The sequence below is a fragment of the Capricornis sumatraensis genome, chromosome 15, assembly GCF_032405125.1.
Source record: "Capricornis sumatraensis isolate serow.1 chromosome 15, serow.2, whole genome shotgun sequence".
In the NCBI taxonomy this organism is placed as follows: Eukaryota; Metazoa; Chordata; class Mammalia; order Artiodactyla; family Bovidae; genus Capricornis; species Capricornis sumatraensis.
Window position 1 is genome coordinate 58,140,668 of NC_091083.1, and position 26,549 is coordinate 58,167,216.

General features: G+C 53.3%; 1 protein-coding gene across 1 annotated transcript; it reads right to left on the reverse strand.

The window, feature by feature from the left end:
- Positions 1 to 975: 975 nt before the first annotated feature.
- SS18L1 (SS18L1 subunit of BAF chromatin remodeling complex) lies at positions 976 to 26,451 on the reverse strand. Its single transcript, XM_068987683.1, has 11 exons — positions 26,383 to 26,451; positions 11,896 to 11,972; positions 11,304 to 11,388; positions 10,591 to 10,735; positions 9,951 to 10,148; positions 9,023 to 9,184; positions 8,735 to 8,839; positions 7,852 to 7,944; positions 3,658 to 3,777; positions 2,081 to 2,208; positions 976 to 1,002 (listed from the first exon to the last, which is right to left on the reverse strand). The coding sequence occupies exons 1-11, from the start codon at positions 26,449 to 26,451 to the stop codon at positions 976 to 978; spliced, it is 1,209 nt and encodes a 402-aa protein (XP_068843784.1).
- Positions 26,452 to 26,549: the final 98 nt, after the last annotated feature.

The following is a 26,549-nucleotide window of genomic DNA, read 5'->3' on the forward strand; positions in this document are numbered from 1 at the left end:
GATGTGAATTTCAGATATTCCTAAATGAAAAGGAATGCTCGCTTGGCGATCTGAATAAGCAGGTCCTGGAAGAAGTATAAAATAACTTGCCAACTCTTTGGAGAATTCGGTGTCACTATTTTAAATTATGAATTTAGAATTGAGCATATTACATATTAAAATTCCAGAAACGACCATCCGATAAACAAGGGTCAAACCCAAAGTAATTCCAGAGGACTACCCTCTCCTTCCTTCAGTTAACACCGCTATCCCTGGGTGAGGCTGATCACAGTTGCCTTCTTGGATTCCTGCTTATTTGGAACAAAGTCATTGATCCCTCTTTACTTTGTAATACAAAAACATGTTACTTTTTGGATAAACAGAACGGGTGAGAGACACAGGTAAGGAACGAGGTCTGGAAATAAAGGTTCAAGGCCTCTCCAAGTGAAGCTTATTTATCCTTTCCACTGGGTAACAAAGACTGATGCAAACCACAGAAAATGCCTGCCCAACTCCCCTGCCTTGAGGCCCAGGAAGAAAGAGGCTGCCATCCAGGGGCAGTGCAGCCAGTGAGGGACAAGTTTACAACCCCCAGTACAAACATGAGAGGAGAGTCAGACCTCAGGTCTGTTCATAAGAACATGCGGACTGTGGCCTCTGGTAGGTTTGTCCCATCATTGGGGAGAGAAGACTCCAACAACAAAGGGACCCCTAAAGCTAGCTAGAAACATGGATGGGGGGACAAAAAGGGACAACCTCTCCGTTGTATGGACATACAATACTATACACAGCACCAAATATGTCACACCATCAAAGCGCCATCTGGCACCAGCGTGCACGCTCGGTGTCCTACCCCACATGAAAAGTGTGCGCTTCACAAGCAGACGCTGCGTGAGACGAGGGGCAGCCTACAGGTCACAGCCCCTCAGAACTGTCACTGGCCTGTCCATCCTGGGCGGACATGCCACCTCAGGATTCCTCATAGACACGGGTCCTTCACTGCTGGTAATTTCCGTACTGGCCCTGCAAGAGAGCAAGATACAGATTATACTCCGACAGGCCTGCGTGAGAGGGTTCACACCTGAGGATGAGACAGATCCCACCTCAGCCCACACCCAGGGTGAGAGGTGGATGGGGCATGGTTGGCCAGCGACCAAATGCCTCAGCCTGTGTCCATGAGGCAGGTGGGTAGCTGATGTTCTGGAAGCCACCATCCAGGCTGAGAGACTGATTTAGGTCAGTGGGTGGAAGAGGTTGGTCCATGTGGTCACACAGCAGCTGACCGCACTGGGCCTGGGCCAGGTACCCCCGTCACATCCCCACCTGACCCTGCTGTGAGCAGGTTTGGGATGGGCTCCCCAGGTACACTCCCCTTGGCACCTCTTCCTACATGCTCACCGGAATGTTCCAAAAGCCAAAAAGGTTTGCTTCCCTAATAACTCTGCCCTGGGCTTGTTTACTTCTTGTTGAAAACTCGTTCTCTATGTATAACTGGCTCATTCTTTATCTCTCTTTAGGGAGCAGAGTGAGAAGTATTTAAATAATGAGATACAGGACCTTACCTATTCAGGTACCAAGAGAAAAACATCCCTAATCCACACAGTGCCTTAAGGTTTTATTAGCCACGTAAATGGTCGTTGGTGCCTCTGACCTACCACATAGTCACTGATGGATAGTCACCTCTTGCCTGGGACTATCCTCCAAGGAGACTCCAGAGTGCCCAGGACCCATCTCCTCCCACCTACCACCCTGCTCCTGCCCGAGACAGGTCCAACTGTGACAGGCAAGATGCAAGCTCTACAATCTGCCTAGGTGCCATAACCTGCAGGCACACAACAGACACTGCCACTGCCAGGCATGAGGGAAACATCCGAGGTGTGAAAGGACGAGACTCTGGGCGAGTTTAGGACACAAACAGCCAGCTGTGTCTGACTGAAGTGGCAATTTTTAAAAACCTTAGAGGCTCAGAGAATTCATGTTCCGGAGGAACCTGGGGAGCCAGCCTGTCCCATTTTATTATTCCTCATGGCCATAGGGGAAACCTTTGTCACATGTGATGCACAAGGCGGGGTGTGGGTCTGGAAACGGGCAGAAGGCTTGCCTGCTCGTAGCCATAAGGCCGCTGCTGCTGGGCGGATGGGCCCGTCTGAGATGCACGGTAGCTTCCGTACTGCTGGCCTTGTCCCTGCTGGTAGCTGGAGTACTGTGAGGGGGCACCCTGGGCAGGTCCTAGAACACAGCAGGATCGTGAGATCACCCCCCGCACCCTCTCCCACAGGTCCTCCCAAGCCCCTGAGACATGCATTCCTGCTAATTCAGTCGTGTCTGACTCTTTGCAACCCCATGGAATGTAGCCCACCAGGCTCCTCTGTTCATGGGATTCTCCAGGCAAGAATATTGGAGTGGGTTGCCATGTCCTCTTCCAAGGATTCTCCCTGACCCAGGGATCTAACCTGCATCTACTGTGGCTCCTGCATTACAGGTGGATTCTTTACAGCTGAGCTACTGGGGGAGCCCCTGAGACATCAGCACCCATTTTTCTACCACATTAAACCTGAGTAGTGAAAGCACCACAGCTGGCGGCCAAACCTGCTATGCCCCCATGGCTCCAGCTATGCCTCCCCCACATCCAGACGGGGACTGGGGGCCGCTGTCAGAGCGCTAGACCTGCTTCTTGGACCAGTCTACACAGTCACAGTTATTACTGTAAACACGAGTTAAATGTGCAGCAAATGGCGAGAACACAGGCAAGACAATGATGGTGCCTCGAAGCCTAAGTGGACAGGGAAGGCGGAATTGACAAAGGCTGAGGGGTTTTTCCAAAACCAGCTGCTTCAAGGCCTGGGACAGGGGAAATGCTGTGGTCCCAGAAAGAAGCACATGCCCAAAGCCAAAAGCAGGGGGCACGTCCAAGGGGCATGGGCACCAACCCAAGCTCCTGAGAGGCAGGGCTGAGACAGCTTGAACCATAAAATAAAGAAGTTTGGATTATAAGCCAATGTGTAACATCAGTACCTATGAGCACCTACCAATAGAAATATATGATTAATAACTAAGTGAACAGGGGAGAAGACACCTATCTTCCCTGGAGAAGACTTCCTGGACAATCTATGTGGATGATGCCCCCTCAGGTGGGGATGGACCCAGTGACACCACAGTCTGAAGGAGGGGATGGAGGGAGTGGGGCAGTGGGAAGGCCTGGCAGGCGCCATGGGCCACATGACCACAGTCAGCCTCAGTAGAGGCAAGTCACATCCATGGGAGGGGATATGAAGGCACTTCCCCACCATGGTCTTTTTTTTAGAATCCAGACAAACCCAGCCTGATGGAGGGTCTACAAAGTGCCTGCCTAGCCCTCTTCAAAGTGCCAAGGTCAGGAAAGACAAGGAAAGTGCGAGCAACTTGCAACCCAAGGAGTTGTGGAACCCCGGACAGTCCAGGACAGGAAAGGACATGCAGGTAGGCCCATGAGATCTGAAGAAAGTGGGTTCAGTCCACGGCCACACACCAGCGCTGGTTTCTTATCTGTGACCATGGGGCACTGGGAATAGAAGAGGTTAGCTACGGGGAACCATCAGCTTTCCCCATAGCTTTTCTGGAAACCTACAGCTGTTTCAAAATAAGATGTGCGCAGGCACCCATTGAATGACCACGTTCCTGCAACCCCCACCGCCTTACCGTAGCCTTGCTGTTGTCCAGGGTAGCTCTGCTGGTTGGGGTACTGCTGTTGGGAGTATGTCTGCTGCTGGGCTGTTCCCTGCTGGTACCCTGTCTGCTGCTGGCTGTACTGTGAGTTTCCTGCAGCGGGAAGTAGACATGAACTTGTTTCCAGGGAGCAATGGCAGCTCCATTGTCCCCCAAGGTTTGGGCTGCTTTGGGTTCCATAGATTGACTCTATTGCTCCAGTACCTTTTCTTTTCCACAACAATACAAATTATTTTACTATACTTCTCTCTTACTATCTGATAGAAATACAAATATATGGCCAAAATGAAAAGACTATTGCAGTTAAAACAAAGCCTGATACCAGGGCTTTGAGGTCCTGACCCCGGGGACCTGTGGCCTTATTTGGAAAGAGGGTCTTTGCAGATGTAATTGTTAAGGGGAAGCCATACTGGATCAGGCTGGGCCCTAATCCAGTGTTCCTATAAGAAGGAGATCTGGACACACACACAGGGAAAGGCTGTGTGACTCTCAGAGTTCAAAGGGACCCCACACGTTTCAGTGCAATTTCGTTTTACAGGCAAATGTGCAAGCCAGTTCAGACCTGTAATGTGTTTTTTCCTCTGACTTCATGGAAGAAAAGATGTAGAAATTTGCCTCTGTGTTCTTCATCTATATGTGGGTATAGTCCCAGAGATGTTTTAGGTTCATTTTTTCTTTTTTTTCCCAAAGAAAATGCCTTAATTCTCATTTTCAAGACTCTTAACTAGCCAGCCAGCACCCATGCTAAAAGCCTCATTTTTGGAAGAAAGCTCACAGTAAAAGTTGAGAGAGTGGTAAGCATATGAACAAATAGTTATCAAGGGTTAAGAGCGAGTGTTAACAACCATTTAAAAATCCTACACCTGCAATGGAAAAGAACCTAAGAAAAGTACATATGTAAATATATGTATATATGTATAACTGAATCACTTTGCTGAACACCTGAAACACAACTCTGTCAATCAACTATATTTAAATAAAATTTTAAAAATCAATAAAAATTAAAAATATTTCTACAAAGTCTTCCTAACGCAGGTCACAAGAGTTTCAGATTGGTGTAGAGATTAAATTCCATTCAGTTTTCATACTGCCTTTATACAAAGACCAATTTAAGCCTAGTTTCATTGTTTTCTTTCAAATAGGGCTTTGCTCTTCAACACCACAGTGCCTGCCCTTTAACTTACAGTATGTCGGGTCCTACTTTGCATAAGACCCCACCCTCTAGCAGGAGCAGCTGAAGGCCGGGGGCCCAGGAGTGTTTACTCCTCTGTGGCATCAGAGAGCCAGTAAACAGCCTGCCCAGAAAGGAGAGCTGTTTGTTGTTTTGTTTTTGTTCTTTATTCAAAACATATTCTGGAAGTAAGAGACAGAGGCACCATGACAAGAGGCCAGGTTATGAACAATGGAATCCAAATAACCCATTTTTCTACATTATTTTTCCAGTTGTAAATAACTTGCCTCTTCTAGGAGTTATAAATTGTAAGTATTTAAAAACTGGGATCCTGATAATGTACATTTAAAAATAACAGCTTTATTGAGAGCAAATTCATGTGGAAAGGCTTAAAACCCCACTAGGAAGTCCATTTCCAGCTGCACACAAAGAAAAGGAACACACTCTGTAATATGGGCAAACTCTTCTCCAAGGTGGGCTCTGAGGAGCCTGTGGGTCTTTTAAAAAAATTATCTGTTTCTTATTTGGCTGAGCCAGCTCAGCTGTGCTGTGGCATGTGGGATCTTTAGTTGTGGCAGGTGGGATCTAGTCCCTTGACCAGGGAACGAACCCGTGTCTCCTGCACTGGGAGTGCGGAGTTTTAGCCACTGGACCACCAGGGAAATCTTTCCTCGGTCTTTCTGATTGATCACCATCTAAGGAAACACGACCTCTGCTCCCTCCTCACAACCATGGCCGGTCCCAGCAATAATGGCCAATGGGACAGCCGATGGCCAAGGAGGTGTCAGCAACTGGTGGAGATGTGGGTTCACTGTCCTTGTGTTTCCTGAGAAGTGCATCAGAGACTTGGCAGGTTTCTCCAGGGCTGCAGAGTTTCTGGGCCCATCTGCATGTTCTCATGTCTTACAGTCCCTGTTCTCCTTCTGTGGCAACAGGTAAAGGGGCTAATTCACAGCAGCAGCTGCTGAGGCCTGGACACAGCAGGTGTGCAGTGAGTGAGAACGCAGCGCAGCTCTCATGCACCCAGAAAAACCTTCCCTTGATCCAGGGCCAAACCCCAGGGGAAGATGGGCTGGTTTGGACAACTCTGAAACAAGAGGCAGGACTCTTTGAACATGCCTGAGGAGTTCTCAAGAGGGTCTTGTGGGAGCAGCAGAGCCAGGGAGCCCAGATTCTGCCCTTCCTGGAACAACCCGGGGCTTTCCCACCACTGGGGCAGAGACGACAACTTCCCTTGTTTTTCTGCTCCTTTTCATTTGTTTCTATCTTTAAGAATATTGCGACAGCCTATGACGTGGCCATGAAAAAAGGAAACACTCATTGGTTAAAGAAGAGGCTGGTGTTAATAAATGTGGCAGGAATGTGGCCACAAAACAAAGGAACAAACCCATGATGGTGACTTGTCTATAAAACCTTGTCAAGCACAGATGAGCCTCGGGGCCTGAGTGGCACCGAATGCCCACCCACAGTCACCACTGCCATCGGGAGAAACTGAGAATCGACCCGAGGACTGGGGGTCGGGGGGCAGATCTGCACAGCCACAGGGTTAGCACTTTGATTTTCAACAACAGCCAATAATGTTTACTATTTCGAAGTTTGACTTCTAAATGGACGGATGCATTGATGCAATTTGAAATCTAAAAGCAAACCCAGTCCACCCGCCCAGCCTGACCTTATCAGCCCCAAGTCACTTCGATCGCTGTCTCCAGTATTTCTCGTCTGTTTATGGTGGGTGGGTGTGCTCTTAGCACTCATTGTTTTACACAGAAGGCAGCATCCAGACACTCTGGTGCTGCACACCTGGTATGACCCAGGGGACCTGCCACAGTGGTGCCCTGGACATGCTACAGTGGACACTGGCTGTGTCCAGCCTCTGCTCCTGCAAACCTCATGGAGAGAAAATGCCAGTGGGACGTCAAAGTTTCCATGGAGGGCTCTGCAGTGGCCCCGACAGCAACCCTGTCCCACCCATCTGGGTTTGCTGTGCCCCGGACCACTTCTTGGCCCTCTCACTCCAGGGAACCTGCAGGGCGCCTGCCTCCTGTGAACAAAACCAGGACCAGCCACCTGTGTCTCTTGAGGTTCCTCATTCCCTTGGGGGACAAAGCTAATTATGGGAAAGTTCTTTATGTCGGCTTCAAGCCACCCCTAATCACCCCCACCCAACACCCCTGCCTTTCTCAGGGCACAGACCACTCCTCTGAAAGAAACACCCCACCTCCCAACCTAAAAAAGACCAGGCAGGCCACCCACTGAGGCGTGGCCAGTACCGTGTGTGGTCCTGTGCGGGGGTCACTAACCAGGTGGAACAAAACATTTCCAGACCCAGGAGGAAACCATGCCGTCTGCCACACCTGCCCTAAAAGAAGTCACTGGACGTTTTAGCAAAGTCCTCATCAATTATGGAGGGTGAGTGGTTGTAGCCCAAAGAGAGGGTACAGACTGCACTTGAGACTTCGACAAGCCCGCCCTGGTGAGCAGCGTGGGGGCTCTTCCTGAGGTGGAGGCTGAGCCCAGCTTTCCTGGAGAGGGTGGGGAAACGGAGGTAGTGTTTACTGGGGACAGATGGTCAGTTCAGGAAGACGAAGGCTCTAGGGACGACGCTGTGATGGTACAACGCGCACGTGCTTAGTGCCGCTGGAGTGTGCACTTAAAATGGCTAAAATGGTAACATTATGTGTTTTTACAATTAAAAACAGGTCACCTCAAAAGTCACATTTTCTAGTCACTCGTTCCACTCGTATCATCTGTCTTTTCTTTCCTGGGCCACTGGCAGCCCTGACATTGTCCCCACTCCTGACCAGCAGACTGGGGGCCCTGGATGCCATCACCCATGAGCTTATTAGTGGCCCCTCTCCTCTCAGGGTTTCCTGGGCAGCAGGAAGTCCTTTCCAGGGCCAGCTTGGTGCCATCACCTTGGCGGCTTTATCGGCACCCACCCCATTTCTGCAGGCCCTGTGCACATTAGGCCTGGAGCTCACAGCCAGCTGCCTTACCGCCCTCGTAGTAGTGCTGCGTGGAGTCCTCAAACGACCGGTCGTAGCTCTGCTCTGTGTAGGATGCCGGCTGGTAGGCGTAGTCGCCGTGTCCTGCAAGGAAATGGGGCACCTAGCAGTCAGCAGAGGTCCTGGCTTCCCAGACCCGGGGAAGACCACATGGACTCAGCCATCAGGTCGGGATGGCGTGCCCCTGGATGTGGGTCCCGTGTCCTGGATTGAGCCTGTGGGGGCTCTTCCTGCTGTCTGGCAGCCAAGGTTCCTTTAAAGTGCAGATGGCTACCTGCTCCTGGGGCCAACAAGCCAAGGTTTACAGAGCATACTTGGTGCCCCATGTCCGACACACACGTGTCCGTTAGCTCTTAACGTTGCTATGTGGTCACCATCCCGTCACCGACTCCCATTGGAGTGTGTGACCCCTCTGATCTTGGCCACCTCCCCACTGCCCACTGCCTGACCTGGTCACACATCCCTGCATGGGGTCCTCCCCAAATCCCACCTGTCCTCTGCAGTCACTTTAAGGCATCTCCACAAATCCTGATTTTAAAGATGCTGGAACGGTGACAGGGAAAAGGAAAATAACCTGCAGAAGGTGTAACTGAGCAGCTGGGAGGTGACTGTTACGAGACATACAGTTGGCTCAGGTTCATTACCTTCCTGAAGGCACTTCACCACGAGCTCATATCCATCCTTCGGATATTTGTGTCCATCCATTCAGAGGACTGTGCCCCCAGCCCCAGGGAGCCCAGTGCCAGAAGCTTCTCTCAGCAGAGACCAGCCCCCACCCTCAAAGGGGACTCTGGGTGCTTTGCTGGCGGGGGTGCTGGGACTGAACTGGGAACAACTGGGGAGTGCAGACAGATGCCAAGGAAGTGGGCCTCACCATCGGGGTAGTACTGCTGGCTCATGGGCTCCGAAGCAGCCTGGCCGTGGCCATACTGCTCACCGCCGTAGTACTCCTCCTGGCCCAAGTACTGCTGGGACGAGCCTGGGGGGACAGTGCTGATGTCACCTCCCTGAGCCCCAGAACCTCCCAGACGGGCCCACTCAGAGGACACCCCACAGGCCCACCCAAGGGACCCGGGGCCCTGCCGCATGTCCAGCCCCCAGGAGCCGGGCTTCCCACAATGGCCCTCCCCGCACTGGTTCCCTGTACCGAGGGCGGCCTCACCTTGCTGGGAGGGCCGGTAGGGCGCCATGGGCCGCTGCCCCATCACGCCACCCCCCTGCCCACTCTGGCCCATCATGGCCATGGACTGGCCCTGGTAGTGCTGGCTTCCGCCCTGCGCCGCGCTGTAGTGAGACGAGGCTGCCTGCTGGTGCATCATGGACACTGGGAAACACGACAGACCCCAGTAACCCAAGCAGTTCCCAGGTGGTGCCTCCCCACCCCCAGACCAGCCTGCACCCTCACTCCAGGCTGCGGCTTCCACAAGGCCCCCCCAATGGGGCCACATCACTCTTCCTGCCAAAGTGCCTTTGGGTGACTCATAAAATGTGAAACGCGGCCCCCACCCCCTGGTCCCAGAGAAGCCTGTTGCCCTGCCCTCCCCAGATGGTAGCCTCAAAGGGCCCTGGGGGGCCCTGCCTGCCTGTCCTTTCCTTCCCCCCTGCTCGGGACCCTCCAGGCAACACTGTCCAGCACAAGGTATGTGAGCCACATCATGGAATGAAAAGAAACAGGTAAAATCTATTTCAGCAACATTTTATTTGACTCAATATATCCCAAATAGGTTGTTCTCAGTATGTAATTAACATAATGAGAAGCAAGGAGTAATTTCACACCTTCTGTTTCTGCTCTAAGCTTTGAAACTCACTGGGCACCCCAGTTTGGACCCAGTGCTTCCTGAGTGCTCAAGGCCCCAAGCTGTCAGGCTGGGCTCCTGCCACCCCTCAGCATGCCCTGCATGCCTTCTGCCTGTGGGAGCCCTTCCCTGTCCTCCCAGCACAGGGTTGGGGGGGCATGCCACCACCCTTCAGAGCCTCCCCTGAAGCTGCCGTGGGAGCAGCCAAGCCCCCTACTCACCGGGCCTGTACCCACCAGCCCCACCCCTCAGGGAGCTGCCAGAGGAAGGGCCATGGGCCGAGCACGGCGGTACCTGGGTTGGACTGCATGTTGATGTTGGCCCGGGACACGTAGTTGCTGATGGCGCCCTGGCTCTGCAGGGGTACACTCTGAGAGGCAGGGCCCGAGTGGCTGTAGCCGGGCCCCGAGCCATGGCCACTGCCCGACATACTCATGGAGGTGGTGGGCAGCGTGCTCTGTGCCGTCTGCTGCAGGGACACGTGGTTTGGACCTGTGGGGGGTGAGGGGGTGTGAAACCCACAGAAGACCGGCTCTGAAAGACATCCCCCGCAAGTTTCCTTCAGGTGACTGTGCAGAGGGGGAGGCTGATCGCGGTCAGCAACCAGAGAAGGACGCAACCAGAGAAGGAAATGGCCTGCTTCCCATCACATGAATCAACCGTCCCAGTGGCTGCTACCGACTTTCAACCCAAGGACAGGACACCTGTGCACTCAGGTGACCAGGTGACATGCGCCGATCTGCAGGGTCACAGCCAATCTGGGGCTGCAACAAGGGCCCTACACCCCCACTCCGTGTCACCCGCGCACGTGTGCCCACAGCAGGGCCTCCGGGAAGAGGGGGTCGCCACAGCAGCACCAGCCACTCGGGAGCCCAGTCGGTGACCCACTTGCTTCCCAGAACCAACCCGAGCCCGACACGCCGGGGCCGCTCACCGTTGCCGATCTGGGCCTGCATGAGGGAGGAGGGTGGCAGGCCGGCCCCGATGGCATCGCTGAGGCTACCCTGCGAGTGCAGGCCCTGGGCTGAGCCGCTCTGGGACAGCCCTCCCGGGCCCAGCGTCATGCTCTGCGTTGGTGGCTGTGGCAACAGGAAGGTCACCAGGAGGAGGGTTAATGCGGAGAATGGCCTCTAGACCATCTCATCCAGGGACTCAGCCACCCCAAGACCTGCAGCCACATTTGCTGGCTGCCTAGCAAATGTCTCTAAGACAGACCACCGCTCTCATATAGCTGGACAGCTCAGGCCAAGACAAAAACGCTACTCCAAGTGTTCCTCGAGCTTTTCAACACACACTTTGAGGTTCAAAGCTGGACCCCCCCATTCCTGGGACTCAGGGAGTTGCTTCACCAGCCCCAGTTGCATCCAGCTCACCTTTTCCACACCCTTCCCCACCCGCCTTGGTCTCTCTGGTAGCCCTGAGCCCTTGCACAGCCTGTCCTGTGCTATAGTATCAGGCTGCCAGGCACCCTGCTCCTCCTCCACCCCCAGGCCCACCTCTGGTCACAGGACTGAAGATGGAGCTTCCAAGTGACCCCCTACCTATCTGGGCACCCTCATCTCCCAGATCTGAACCAGAGAGCAGCCCTGTAGCTTTGGACCAATGGTGTCTATACCTCCCCCTCCCCCAGCCTTGGTGGGCACTCACGGCAGGCAGCAAAGACTGCATGTTCTGGTTGGAGTCTGCGATCGTGGCCAGGTAGACCAGGTTCCGGTGTAGGATCTGCTGGTACCTGCAGGCGGAGGCGTAGGTGAGGGGAGGAGCCTGCCCAGCCCTGCAGCCAAGCCCTGGGGTTGGGAACGCGCAGGTGGCATGGCTCTGCAATCCCGAAAGGGCCAGGGGTGGGGAGGGATACCCTGACCTGGTACCACTGAGTCTGTTCAGAGGATGGAGGTGGAGGTGAGTCAGAGGGATGTGGGGGCCAGGGAGACACAGGAGGGTCTGCCAGGGGGCTAGCCTCGTCGGTGGACCCTGGCACTGGGCTCACTTGATACCCCAGCCCTCAAAGAGGCAACAGCATCTATGAGAGCAGCTCGTGAGCCCCCTCTGCACCCAGTCCTGGGCCCCACAGTGGTCCGCTCTCCCCTACACTCGCATTTCCCTCCAAACCCGCCCACCTCTCCGTGGGGAGCCACCCAGGGGGAGCCGACTCAGCAGCTTGGCTGACCCCGAGGCCCCACTCTCTCAGGCCACCGAGCCTGAGGCAGCTGGGAGGGGTGCAGGCGGTGTGGCCACTCACTGGGTGCACTCGGCCGTCTTGCCCTTGCTCTGATAGTCCAGGATGCATTGGATCAGGTGATGGTTCTCGTCCAGCATCTGAAGGAGAAGCAGACGTGAGCGTGGGAACATGGTGTGTTTTCAGGTGGTCTTTCAGGGGGCTCAAGGGTACCATCCCACAGCTCATGAGGCCCAGTGGTGCCATCAGCAGAGCTGCCCCCTCACGGCCCGAGCCACCAGGGCCCAGCACTTTCCACATCCCTGGGCCAAGCCAGCAGCCCCGCAGGGCCAGGGTCCATCACACCCGGCCCCACCCAGACAGGTCCCAGGTTGTCAGTCTGCAGAGGAAAACCCACAGCCTGCAGGACCTGTTTTCCAGGGTCCTTGAGGGTGGACTGGAATCTGGAGAATGTGAGACCCACAAGTAATGGCCGTGTCGGGGGGATGCCTAGGGGAGGCATTCTCCAGAATGCCCCCACTTGGGGACAGCACCTGGGGCAGCCTTGGAGACCAGGAGGCGACAGAGACTGCAGAAAAGGTCACTGCGTGGGAGAGTGGGAGGGGCTCCCAGAGACCGACCAGAAGGCCCTGAGTGGACACTTCCCATCAGGACGTGGGGCAGAGATGGGGAACCCAAGCACTGAGTGTCTCGCCCTCCCTGCTCATCCCTTGAGCCTTTGGGCTTGGTTTCTCTTGCTTGGCTTTTTTAGTTACAACCTCCTCCTCTTTGCTGGGCTGTTTACCCCACCCTAGAGATGATGCGCCAAATTCTGCCATTCCCACGCCGGCGGAGGGGCGGACCCGAGATGGGGAGCCACAAGGGGGCGCTGTGGGCCGGGGCTGCCTGCGGAGCCCAGCGCAGGCAGGCTATTAGACCGACGGGGACTGGGCATCCCTGCCATTTGCCCAGGAAGTCTTTCCCAGATTAATTAAGAAAGGAAAACAACCACAGAAGGCCATGTCCTCTCCCTCTCAGAGCTGCCCCTAAAAGGCACCCCAGGCTCTACCTCCTAGGCTCCTGATGCCAGGCAAGAATCCTCTCCCAAAGTCACATGCTTCATATGAACCATAAATCCATTTCAGCATCCTTCCTGTCTGCTCAGAAAAGGGGGGATGCTAAGTGCTCAATGTTGGGATAACGAGCAATGACAGGAAAACCATAGGTTGAGACGTTAACCAGCTGTTACGAACATTTTTGTAGTTCTCATAACTATGAGAAAATGTTACACTGTTAGAATTTTTAAAAAACAAGGTACTGTCTCACTTCATGGAAAGCAGAAGAGGAAAAAGTAGCAGCAGTGACAGATTTTATTTTCTTGGGCTCTAAAATCACTGTGTACGGTGACTGCAGCCATGAAATGAAAAGACATTTGCTCCTTGGAAGGAAAACTATGACAAACCTAGACAGTGTATTAAAAAGCAAAGACATCACTTTGCCGACAAAGCTCTGTATAGGCAGAGCTATGGTTTTTCCAGTAGTCATGTATGGATGTGTGAATTGGACCATGAAGAAGGCTGAGCACCAAAGAAGGCTCATGAAGAAGGCTGATGCTTTCTAACTGTGGTGCTAGAAAAGACTCACGAGAGTCCCTGTGATAGCAGGGAGATCAAACCAGTCAGTCCGAAAGGAAATCAACCCTGAATATTCATTGGAAAGACTGATGCTGAAGCTGAAGCTCCTATGCTTTGGTTACTCGATGAGAAGAGCTGACTCATTGGAAAAGACCCAGATACTGGGAAAGATAGAAGTCAAAAGAGGGAGGCAGAGGACGAGATGGTTAGATAGCATCACCCACTAAATGGACATGAGTTTGAGCAAACTCCGGGATAGTGAAGGACAGGAAAGCCTGGTGCATTGCAGTCCATGGGGTTGCAAAGAAATGGGCTTCTTAACGGAGGCCACTGCATCTGTTGTTGCATCTCACAGGCTTAGCAGCTCCATCTTCCTGGATCAGGGATCAAACCCATGTCTCCTGCATTGGCAGGTGGACTCTTAGCCAGTGGCCCACCTGGGAAATCGCTGAAGGAGACTTTCTGAGAATAATCAGACCCTGGGAGAGACTTCCCCAAGGTAGATGACCCAGTTCTGACTGAGACGTTCTGAGGAGGGATGACCTGATCCTGAGGTGGATGACACTCCTGAGGGGAGATGGCCCAATCCTAAGGGAGACTTCCTGAAGAGGAACGTCCCAAATCAGACAGAGATTCCCTAAGGAGAGACAGCCTGATCCATGAAAAGGATTTCTGAAGAGGGATTACCCAATTTCCAGGGAGACTTTCTGAAGAGAATGACCTGAGGGAGATTTTGGGGGAGGAATGACCTGATCCTCAGGGAGACTCTGAGCAAGGATGACCTAACCCTGAGGGAGACTATCTGAGGACGAGTGTCGGGATCCTGAGGGATACAGTCTCAGGAGGGATGACTGGATCCTCAGGGAGACTTTCAGAGCAGGAATGATCTGATCCAGGAGACCTTCTGATGAGGATAATCAGACCCAGGGAGAGACTTCCTGAGGTGGGATGACTCAGTTCTGACAGAGATCTTCTGAGGAGGAAAGACCTGATCTTTGAAACAGTTCCTGTGGAGTGACGACCTGATCCTGGGTAAGCCTTTGGAGGAGAGATGATCTGATCCTTAGGGAGACTTGCAAGAGGAATGATCCGATCCTGTGGGAGACTTTGTGAGGAGGGATGACTGGATCCAGAGGGAGACCTTCTGAGGCGAATTATTTGGCCCTGAGGGAGACTTTTGGACGAGAAATGAGCCAATGGGGAGTCTTTCAAAGGAGGGGTGACTCAATCCTGAGGGAAGCACTCTCAGGAGGGATCAGCCCACCTGAAGGGAGCCTTCCTGAGGATTGGAGACATCCTGAGGCATATTATCTGAGGGAGCTTATGAGTCCTAAGAGACTCTGTCAGAGGAAGAATGACCTGATCCTGAGGTATACGTTGTGAGACGGATTACCTGATCCTTAGGGAGACTTTCTGAAGAGAGATGACCAATTGCCTGGGAGACTTATAGAGGTGATGACCTAATCCTGACAGTGCCTGCCAGAGGAGGGACCACCTGGTCCTGAGGTGTGTCTTCTCAGGAGAGATAACTGGATGCTGAAGGGGAGCTTCTGAGAAGAAATGAGGCAATCCCAAAATATGCTGGGGAGCAACAACCCGATCCCCAGGGAGACTTAATACACTTTCTTAGCACGAACAGGAAAAGGCGTCTTCCACCGTAATTGAGTGCAGTGTGTCTGTGTTACTTGTATCTGACTCTTTGTGACCCCATGGACTGTAGCCCGCCAGGCTCCTCTGTCCACAGGATTCTCCAGGCAAGAATACTAACGTGAGTTGACATTCCCTCCTCCAGAGGATCTTCCCAACCCAGGAATCGAATCCGGGTCTCCTGCACTGCAGGTGGATTCTTTACCATCTGAGCCGCCACAGAAGCCCTATTGAGTGCAACTGACCCATAATCTTCAAAATGTCAAAGTTTTAAAGGCGAAGATAGAAGAAGAATTCCTTACTGGGAAACCGAATACACATGACTTGGGATTTTCTTTTCCTCTGAAGCACATTTTTGGCATAAATGGCGAATTAGAATTAGGTCTACAGACCAGATAACAGTCCTGTGTCCATGTCAGCTCCCACATTTCCATCTCTGTTCTGTGGTTATGTCTTTGTCTTTAGATAGTGGTGCTTGGACATTTGGGAGTAAAAGTCAGTTTGCAAATCTCAAATGATTCTGGCAAAAATAATATTTATACACAGGGCAGGGGGGCAGAGAGAGGAGGAGAGAGCAAATGAGGCAACATGTTAACTTGGGGAAATCAGGGGGAAGAGAATATGGGAATTCTTTTAAAGGTTCATGTCCCACAAACCTTTTTTCAGGAATCTGTAAAATGATGTGGTCCCATAAAACAAGGGAGCAAATGGCAAAAGGGGAAGACCAACACAGAGGCCTAAAGAATGGGGACCACGGTGGAGGGAGACCCAGAGAGGTCCAAGAAGAGTAGCCCTGAGACCATGGACTTGACAGATTACCTGAGCTGAGCTTTCCATGACGGAGAAAGTCTAGGATAAAGTAGTGAGAGACGATTTAAAAGAAAGTGAGATTGCCAACTCCAGGGGAAAAAAAAAGACTGGACAGCAAAATGATCACACACAAGATTGTGCATGGAACATTTACACTACCACAACCAGAGGCGGATCAACCACCAGGGGGCCATCCTGGGGCAATAGGAGCACTTGTGTGTGGTGGAAGAGGGAGCATGAAAACGAGCCATGACCCCCTTTGCCGTCATCTTCATGTGAGAGCAAATGTTAGGGACTGAATATCTGCTGTCCCCCTAAAACTCCTGTGTTGAAGCCCTAACTCCCAATGTGATGGCGTCTGGAGGCAGTACCTTTGGGAGGTGTTCAGGTTTGGATAAAGTCATGGGGGTAGAGCCCCCATAATGCGATCACTGCCCTGGTGAGAAGAAGAAAACACCAGAGCTTCCTCTGGGATGAAGACGGCAAGAAGGAGGCCATCCACAAATCAGGGGGCAGGTCCTCGCTGGGCATCAAATCTGCCACCACCTTCGTCTCAGACTTTCAGCCTCCAGGCTACGAGTGGACTGAGTCAACAGACAATGCTCAAAGCTAAAATCATTCAAGCAGCAGCCACTTGGTTTAGCAATGGTGAGGGCAAGCGGTGCTGCTGGGAGGTGGAAACCAGCATGGGGGTGGAAGAATGACCCTGAATTTCTAATACAAGCCCCACAGCACGATTTGATTCTTTATGTGCAGATGTGGTTTTGATGAGTGTAAAATCTAACCTTAAAACAAGAAGTAAATGACCAGAGGGAAACCCTGGCTCACTCCGGATTGGAGATTACAAACAGATTTTATTTCCTATGAAAGTGAAAGTCACCTCAGTCATGTCCGACTCTTTGTGACCCCATGGACTATATAGTTCATGGAATTCTCCAGGCCAGAATACTGGAGTGGGTAGCCTTTCCCTTCTCCAGGGGATCTTTCCAACCCAGGGATCTAACCCAGGTCTCCCAAATTGCAGGCAGATTCTTTACCAGCTGAGCTACCAGGGAAGCACAAGAATACTGGAGCGGGTAGCCTATCCCTTCTCCAGCGGATCTTCCCAACCCAGGAACTGAACCAGGGTCTCCTGCATTGCAGGTGGATTCTTTACCAACTGAGCTGTCAGGGAAGCCCTGATATTTTCTGATCGACTGGAAATCCATTGGGGTCGCCCTGAGCAGGTTCATATCCTGCCAACTATGTGGTGGTTATCTGTGAATCAGCTCCTTCTTATTCCCTATATGTGTTTATTAAAATTTCTAAGAGAGGCATCTGTTACTGTTACCATTTAAAAGATGATTCTATTATCTTTAAGCTTTTTTTTTGATCTTAAAAATTTTTATTTAACTTTTTCTTTTTAAATTTTTTTCATTTTATATTAGAGTATAAATGATTTACAACTTTGTGTAAAAGGTAATTTTAAAGAGTCTGGGACTGCCGGGGCTGGGTGGGTCCAGGGGTTCACTTGTTCTTTTTCCAACCAGTGTGCCCATGCTAAGTCGCTTCAGTTGTGTCTGACTCTTTGCAACCCTATGGACTGTTGCCTCCCCCCAGGCTTCTCAGTCCATGGACTTCTTCAGGCAAGAATACTGGAATGGGTTGCCATCTCCTGCTTCAGGGGATCTTCCTGACCCAGGGATCAAACGCTTGTCTCAGGCATCTCCTGCACTGGCAGGGGCGTTCTTTACCACTAGTGCCACCTGGGAAGCCCCTTTCTCTACCAAGTGTGCGTCTAAAAAGTGTGTATCCTTAATACAAAGTTGAAAAATAATGACAACACTTACACTGACGGGGGATTAACAATCTATTTCACATATTTATTGCTGTCTTCTGAGCTTTCTCACAGGAGATCCTGTGTCTTCCTGCACCAGAGGGCATGCCCCTTGCTCTCTGCCCTCTTGGGAAGCCTGGTTTTTCATAGGTTCAGGGGGATGGGGCAGGTGATGTCACAGAGAAAAGAGCTGGAGACTCATGAAGTATAAGAGCTGAAACCCAAGTGCCAGGCGTGGCCCAGGGCCTCTGGAGGCGAGAATCCTGGGGTAGACAGTAGAGAAGGTGGCAACACCATTTGGAGAAGCTGGTGCTCAGCATTGAGGGCCACGACTGCCAAGCGATGGTGAGATCCCATCTCTGAAGGCCTATCCTAGACCCAGGCAAGCGTGACAAGGAGGTGGCCAGACCCCACCCTTGCTTGCGATGGAGTGGGCAGTAGGTGGCTGGAGTCAGGGCGAGTCGGCCACGGGCACATATCTGCTTGGTGCCACAAGGCGGCTGTGTGTCAACTGTGATCTTGACAGCAGGGATCCAGGAGCACTCAGCAATGATGCCTGAGCCATGGTTGGAAAGCCGACCAGGAACACACAGGTGGAGTTGGAGGTAGGGCAGCCTGAGTGGCAGGGACGGCCCAGGCAAAGGTGCGGTAGAGCAGGGCACATCCGAAAGCAGAGGCAGAAGTTTTAGGAACGTGCAGAAGAGGATGTGGTGGAGATGGAGAACCATGGAGCGGCTGGGGGAGGGGGAGGCCTATGCCCAGCAGAGAGGGACCTGCTGAACCGCAGCCTGGATGGACTGCAAAGGCCAATGTGACCAAGTTCATGGGACACAGGGCACAGCTGTTACCTGTTGTGTGTCACAAATGTCCCCATGCCCTATGGTGAAAACAGCGGCTTCTTAGTTCTCATGATTTGGGGCTGTCGGGGAGGTCTGCCACAGGTCTCTCCTGGCCTCCGCTCTGCCATCGGTGGGGCCTCCTTGGCATGTGGTCACCCTGGTGGTCTCAGGCCCCAGTGGGTAGCCGGAGAGCACAGGTCTCATCAAGCCTCTGTGGTGCTGGCCGCTGTTTCAGTGGTCAGAGTACCGTGAAGCAAAGCCTGGGGCCACCGTGGGGGTGGGAACACAGGCTCAGAGCTGGGGTGGCCCCACTCAGCTGCTGTTTCTGTGACAATCCACCACAGGCTTTACCAGGGACTGGACCTGGCTTCCAGGGAGGTGGTGACTGACCTGGGACTCTGCTGCCCATGGGGCTGCCTGGAGGTGAGGACACAGGTGATGAGGCAGGGCTGGCTCAGGGGCTGCTGACACCACACGTGGGGTCCTGACTAGGTGGGTGAGGGATTGAGGATATCAGAAATTTGTGAAGGGGAGGGACTAGGGGTCCTAGAGCCCACAAGAGGGTGGGGTACAGGGACTGGAGCCATCAGGGAACCCTGGAATAGGGGCACAGAGGGGCCTGGAGGCTCTGAAACTTGCTGCCGAGGGGGGATCAGGTCACCCCACAATGGGCAGAAAGACCCTTCACAATGTCCTTGTGCCTGTTCTTGTAATTAACAAAGGCTGTGCCCACGAAATGGGAAGAAATTCACGGATGTGCTGAAGTACAGGTGGGCCCAGGGGGAGGGTGGGTCTCCAAACCCCCACCCTCGGCTGCCACTCCAGCCAACCTCGGCTGTTCTGGAAGCATCTCCCTGTCCCCATTGTGACACAGGGGGAACATTTCCGTCCCGCTGGTCTCCCACCGTCCCTGTCTCAGCCACAAAGGCCCCCCCTCGTTGTTTCCTAAGCACCAGAGAATTCCACAAAACAAACACATGGTACTCGGGCTTCTGTGGCTACAAAAGAGACCACAGTGCATGCCTGCACACGTGGGATCAACTCCATGTGATAACTCCTGGGAGCCACCTGAGCTGTGGGAGGGACTACTGGAGAGCTGGGTAAGCATCCCCGGGTGGCTGACCCCCCTCCCACCATGGTTCTCAGGGCAGACATTTTGCTAACCCATCAGGGCTCCTTCCCGCCAGCACACAGGCAGCTGCCACCCGCCACCCCAGAGGATAACTAGGAGCCCCCAGGCCACAGACCCTGCCGATGAATGCTGACAGGAGCCCTTCCAACAAACATCTGCCTGATGGGTGAATCTGTGAATGGGATGTGTGGGTTTCAAAAACCCCAAACCTTACTCCTATGGTGTCCTTGGGAGGGCTGGCCCCGCCCTGTGGTCCTCCCTCCGTGTCTGACACGTGTGTTCAGACTCTAAGGACATGGTAAGGCATGTTAACATGGTTGTGGTTGTTCAGTGGCTCAGTTGTGTCAAATTCTTTGCAACCCCATGGAGTGTAGCATGCCAGGCTTTCTTGTCCTTCACCATCTCCTGGAGTTTGCTCAAACTCATGTCCATTGAGTCGATGATGACATCCAACCATCTCATCTTCTGTCATCCCCTTCTCCTGTCTTCTATCTTTCTCAGCATTAGGGTCTTTTCCAGTGAGTTGGCTCTTCACATCAGGTGGCTAAAGTACTGGAGCTTCACCTTCAGCATCAGTCCTTCCAATGAATATTCAGGGTTGATATCCTTTAGGATTGACTGCGTTGATTTCCTTGATGTCCAAGGTACTCCAAACAGTCTTCTCCAGACTACAATTCAAAAGCATCAATTCTTTGGTGCTCAGCTTTCTTTATGGTGCAACTCTCACATCTGTACATGACTACTGGAAAAACCATAGCTTTCACTATACTGACCTTTATTAGCAAAGTGGTATCTCTGCTTTTTAATACACTGTCCAGGTTTGTCATAGCTTTTCTCCCAAGGAGGAAGCATCTTTCTATTTCATGGCTGCAGTGACTTCACTGTCCTCAGTAATTTTGGAGCCCAAGTAAGTAAAATCTGATCTATTTGCCATGAAGTAATGGGATGAATGCCATGATCTCAGTTTTTTGAGTGCTGAGTTTTAAGCCAGCTTTTTCACTCTCCTCTTTTACCTCATCAAGAGGCTCTTTAGTTCCTCTTCACTTTCTGTTATAAGGTTGGTATCATCTGCATTTCTGAGGTTATTGATATTTCTCCCAGAAGTCTTGATTCCAGCTTGTGCTTCATCCAGCTCAGCATTTCTCATGATGTACTCCGCATATAAGTTAAATAAGCAGGGTGACAATATACAGCCTTGATGTATTCCTTTCCCAATTTGGAGCCAGTCCGTTGTTCCATGTCTTGTTCTAACTGTTGCTTCTTGTCCTTCATACAGATTTCTCAGGAGGCAGGTAAGGTGATCTGGTATTCCCATCTCTTTAATAATTTTCCAGTTTGTTGTGATCCATGTTAACATGCACGCAGCTGCAAACATATGTCCATCCTCCTCAAGGATGTGGGGCCCCCACATTATTCAGTCACTGTCACTCTGCCCCTGTGAGCCTGGCTCCCTTCCTTCTTTACAGGACCCTGGACTCCTGCAGTTTGGGATCACCTGCCCTTCAGGATCTACTCATCGCTTTTGCTCAATGTCAAGAATACCATCAAAAGGCTGAGACCATCACTTACTTACAAGGTGGCTTGCCTTCCTGTATCAGGTGATCACGTGTTACCACAAGTGCAGTTGAAAGGATCCAACCATGTCATCTTCCTTAAAACAAGGGACCCGAGGCCTGGGGGTGGAAGTTGGGGTAGGGGGCGCTGGGCTGTGAGCTGCCATAGCTCCACCCTCACTGCAGACCCCACGGCCCACTGCCCATCCACCAGCCCTGCAGTCCCAGCGCAGTCATCCATCTGCTCAGAAGCCGTGCTGACCAAGGGGTTGGGGCCACATTTCAGGAGCCTCAGCTGCACAAACATATAGCATCTTTGCCCTGGGGCCTTCTGACTCCTGCCATGTTCACGCAGCAGGGCACACAGTCATGGTGCCTGCCACAGATGAGGCGGTCCAGACTGGCCCGACGTTGCCCAGGCCCTGCCAGTTGCGGACACAAGAACTAGATCCCCTCACTGCGGGGGTGGGAGGGTGGCTTCTACTCAGAGCCTGGGGACTGCATGGATGCTGTCATCCAACTGCCAGCACAGGGCCTGCCGGCCCGGGGAGCAGGCTGGGGCAGAGGGCCGGGGCCCCGGGCAGGGCACAGTGGGGACACCTGTGAGTGAATGTCGGAGGGCCCCTGGCTGCCTCCCCCTCCCTCCACCTCCAGGCTCTGCAAGAGACAGCCCTGAGGAGGCGGGCTTGCAGAGGGGTGGGGGGTGTGTGGCCTGTACTTTATCCAGAGGCTTCCATCCTCCACCAGGGGGCTCCCAGGACAACACCTGGGTTGGGGCAGTGCCTGGGCAGAAGGGCAGAGGCTGGGTGGGGGCTGCACTCAGAGCCTCCACAGCGCAGGTTCAAGTGCGCTCAGGGGCAGCACCCTGCCTCCCCACCCAGGGCTGGTCCCAGAGACCACAGTGAGGGGACACCACCACTTCCACCCCAGGAGACCCTTCCCAGGCCTCTGCTCACTGAGGAGAAAGTGCTTTCAGTAATTACTGCCTGAGATGATCAACAGCAAAGCTCACAGGAGGCTCCGAGTCCCCAAGACCCTCTCAGTTGCGAATTTTAAAATGGCCAATCTACCTCCCCCATGAATTAGCCTACATTTTTAAGGCAAGTTTCAGGTCTGAGAGAGTACAGGGCACCCTCCCCCGACAATGGGTCACCCCTTACCCCTGTGCCCCCACCCTGCCCCGGGGCACAGAGGTCCTTGGGGCCGGGCAGCCACCCTGCTGGTCTCTCTTCTGTGCCTGACCTGCATCAGCAAACACACAACTGCCCACCCCTCCATAAGCTCCACGGAGCCTGTCTCCCCAACACAAGGGGCTCGGGTGCAAAGGGACAAGATGCTATCCCTGCTCTTCAGCTGAGGAAACAAGCTAAGGAAACCAATATAAACAGTGATGATAAAATTCCCATTTATTAAGCAACTACTATGTGCCAAGCAGCAAGGAGGCACCTACACGTCGGCCAAGGCAAAGCAGTCAAGGTCCCCTCCAACATGCCCCAGCCCAGCCACACAGGCTGCAGAGACAGCAGCACCCCAACCCCCACCAGTGACATCCAGAGCATGGTCTTGGGTCCCCAGCCGGAAAGGGCAGTTCAGGGCGGGTCCTGGCCTATAGGTCAGCTGGCCAGGTACAGAGTCACTGGCTTTTCCTGGGGACACTGCCCACCTCCAGGTCAGACCCTCTGGTCAAATCATGTTCCCCATGGTTCTCACCTGCCCTCACACTACGCTTGGTCACTGCAAGCAAGACCACTGAGTGCATGACTGAGGCACCCCTAATCAGGCTGGCCCTTCTAGCCCCGCCAGTTTTGGTGCCTGATGTGAAGAGCCATCTCATTGGAAAAGACCTTGATGCTGGGAAAGACTGAAGGCAGGCAGAGAAGGCAGCAACAGAGGATGAGACGGTTGGATGGCATCATCGACTCAACAGACATGAGCTTGAGCAAACTCTGGGAGATGGTGAAGGACAGGGAAGTCTGGCGTGCTGCTGTCCACGGGGTCACAAAGAGTCGGACATGACTGAGCCACTGAACAACACCTGCTCTACTCCCTGCAGACCACAGGTGGGACCAATGGTGACTCTCAACCTTTGAGACCCTTCCTATCCCCACTCTTTGGTCCTCCTTTTCTGATATGCCTCTGCCGCAAGTGTCCTCCTTTAGGAGTTGAACTGTGTCCCTCAAAATAACCTGGTCAAGTCCTATCTCCCAGTATCTGGGACCATGGCCTTATTTGGAAACTGGGGCCTTGGGAAAGTAGTCAACTTATATTTGAGGTCACATGGATTAATGTGTTAGTTGCTCAGTCACGTCTGACTTTTTGTGACCCCATGGAGTGTAGTCCATCAGGCTCCTCTGTCCATGGGATTCTCCAGGCAAAAGTACTGGAGTGGGTTGCCATTCCCTTCTACAGGGGATCTTCTTGACCCAGGATTGACCTCAGGTCTCCTGCATTGCTGGTGGATTCTTTACCATCTGAGCCAACAGGGAAGGATTAGGCTAGACCTTAAATCCCACACCTGGTGTCCTCATGAGAAGAGGGAGATTGGACGCAAACACATAGGAAGGGGGCCAGGTGAAGATGGAGGCAGAGGTCAGGATTATGCATCTGCAGGCCAAGGAGCTCCAAGGCCCACCAGCAATCACCAGAAACTCAAGAGAAAAGCCTGGAATAGATCCTGCCTCGGAACCCCAGAAAGGAAGCAACACTGCCAACACAATGGCTTTGGGTTTCCAGCCCTTGGAACTGTAAGAAAATTAATGGCAGCTGTTTTAAATGACCCTGTTTGTGGTAATCTGTTATGACAGCTGTAGGAAGTGACTACTACTGCCTATCCCAAACACTTGACTGATGGAATCAGGGTCACAGATGTTCCAGCACATGCTAGGCACTGACACTGTGCCAGCCTGGGGACACAACAAGAACGGGTCAGCAACACAAAACTTGGGAGCCCAAGTGACATGTCAAAATGCTGCACTTACCACATGACTGCCAAGGGTGCACAAGGAAGGGGCATTTCAGTGAGGCCTTGAAGGTTGAGTAGGAGTTTGCCTGGCAAGCTCCTGTCCAAACATACTCTAAGGACAAGAGCATACTCCCTGCTGTCTCACTACCAAGTAGGCTTCCAAGGAATCCCTGGCTTTTTCTCAACGCTCTGAGCATGAGCACATACTGTGGACACAGCTCATATGAGTGCAGAACATGTATCTCTGATGCCCTCTCAGAATACCAGTTAAGAGAGCTCTGCGTATATACACTGAGAAAACACTAAGGTGACTACACAGACCGCTAGCCCTAAAAGGTCAAACCAGATGACAGCCTAAGCCGAAGACCCATCCCCAACGGTCAGCATGCAGACCTGCCCTGCGATGCAGTCTTTCTGATCTGATGTTTGGGAGCAGTGCTCAAACACACACTTCTGCCTAGAGACTTGCAAAGTGCAAACAACTGGATGAATGCTGACGCCAAGGCAGCTTCAGGAACAGTGACTGCACTCGTCACACTTAACTCCAAAACCCAGGGTCCTCAGAGCCCCTTGGGCTGCCAACATGTGCGTCTGGGTCACATGCTTGATTCTCTGCCCAACCAAGAGTCTGACACGGAGTGTCACTGTCAGGGAAGACCCTGGAGCTGCTGTCCAGGTGTGACTCCTGGCTCTACCGTGTACCAGCAGGCACGCAGCCTCCCTATACCTGTCTCCTGATCTGTAAAATGGGGACGATAGTAACTCGAGACATTAAACGAGTTGAGACCTGCAAAGCCCTTAGAATAAGGCCAGTGAGCACCCCATAAGGGTTAACCAAACAAATAAGAATGCTCTACTTTTAAACCTGTATTTCTCCTGCTTCTTAAGTCCTCTCTTCCCCATTTAGCATTTATGAGGCTCCTCGTTTGTCAAAACCAGTCACGGCAAAAGTCGTCTCAAACAGTCAAGGGGCTGAGGAGAAGTCCACCAGGTCCCCGCAGGTCATCAAGGAAGAAGGGCCGCGGCCATTGAAGTGAATCCCTTCAGGGGAAAAACAGGCTCACAGAAACCAAGGCATACTGCAGAGGACCGCAGGTTAGAAAAGAAAGTAACACAGCTGTCAAAAACACCAAAAAAATTCAAGCGGCAATGACTAACACTCTTCTTTCTTCTGAGCTTATCTTCTAAGGAAAAACAGTAGGAAAACTGAAATCTTCATTTTCACAACTTAAGGCTTTATTAAAGGTGCTCCCAAACCAACGGGAAGGTTATCTCTAGAAAACCACAAGGCCGAACTTAAAGAACGTGGGCAAGGCTGTAAAGCGAATGTGTAAAGTTTCTGTTAGTTGAGAGGCTAGCTAAGTGTCACACTGAAAGACAATTTGACACGCGAATAAGGGCAGCATGATCTGGCCGGCAGGTCGGCCCCGGGGTGTAGCGCGCTCCTCGAAGGGCTGCGGGGCTGCTGAACTGCGTCCCACCCTCTGGATGCGCCCCTTTGTGCCTCCGAGTCCCAGCACTTACGGGGGCGGTAGGGGCCGGCTGCTGGGACCTATTCCTGTCGCCCCGTGCGCCCCTCAACCAGTCAAGGTGCGCGTAGGGGCCAGGGCCGCCCACCACGCAGCGCCACCGCTTTCGCCAGCGAAGCGGATCCCCTGTGCGCGCGGGGTGGCCGGCGGACACCACTCGGTGGGCGCCTGGTCCCACCGCCCTGCACCCCTGCCCATGGACTGTGGCCCCAAAGATGGTGAGTCACCACTGTGCCCGTGCGGCCCGCAGTCGATCCCGGGTTGGATCCGAGGATACCATCCCGCGAGCAGCATCTTTCGGACACCACCCCTTGGGCAGTCTGTTCCGCCACCCTGCGCCCCTGCCCGCGGCCCCTGGTCCCGAAAGCGGCGGGTCCCCACCGTGCCCGGCGTGGCCCAGGGTCATTCCCGGCTTGGATCCGCCGACACCACCCCGCGGGCCGCCCCGCGCCCTGCTCACGACCCACGCTCGCCCCCGCCCAAGCTGGCGCACGTCGGCGGCTAAGCGCGCGCGGGGCCCCGGCGGGGTCGCTGCGGTCGCCTGCGCCCCGGCTTTGTTCGCGCCCCGCGTCCGCCGGCTACCCTCGACCCGGCCGGGCGCCCGCCCGCACCCAGCGGCTCCCGGGCCAGCCCGGGGCCCCCAGCCCACCTTCTGGATGGTTTGCTGCGTGACCTCGCCTTTGCCTCTCGGCCGGGCGGACGCGAAAGCCACCGACATGGTAGCGGGCGCGGGATCAGCCCTAGATCATCGGGGTTTATTCTCCGGCTGCTATCGGCAGCCGGAGGCTCTCATTCTCCGCAGTCGCTGGGGGGCGG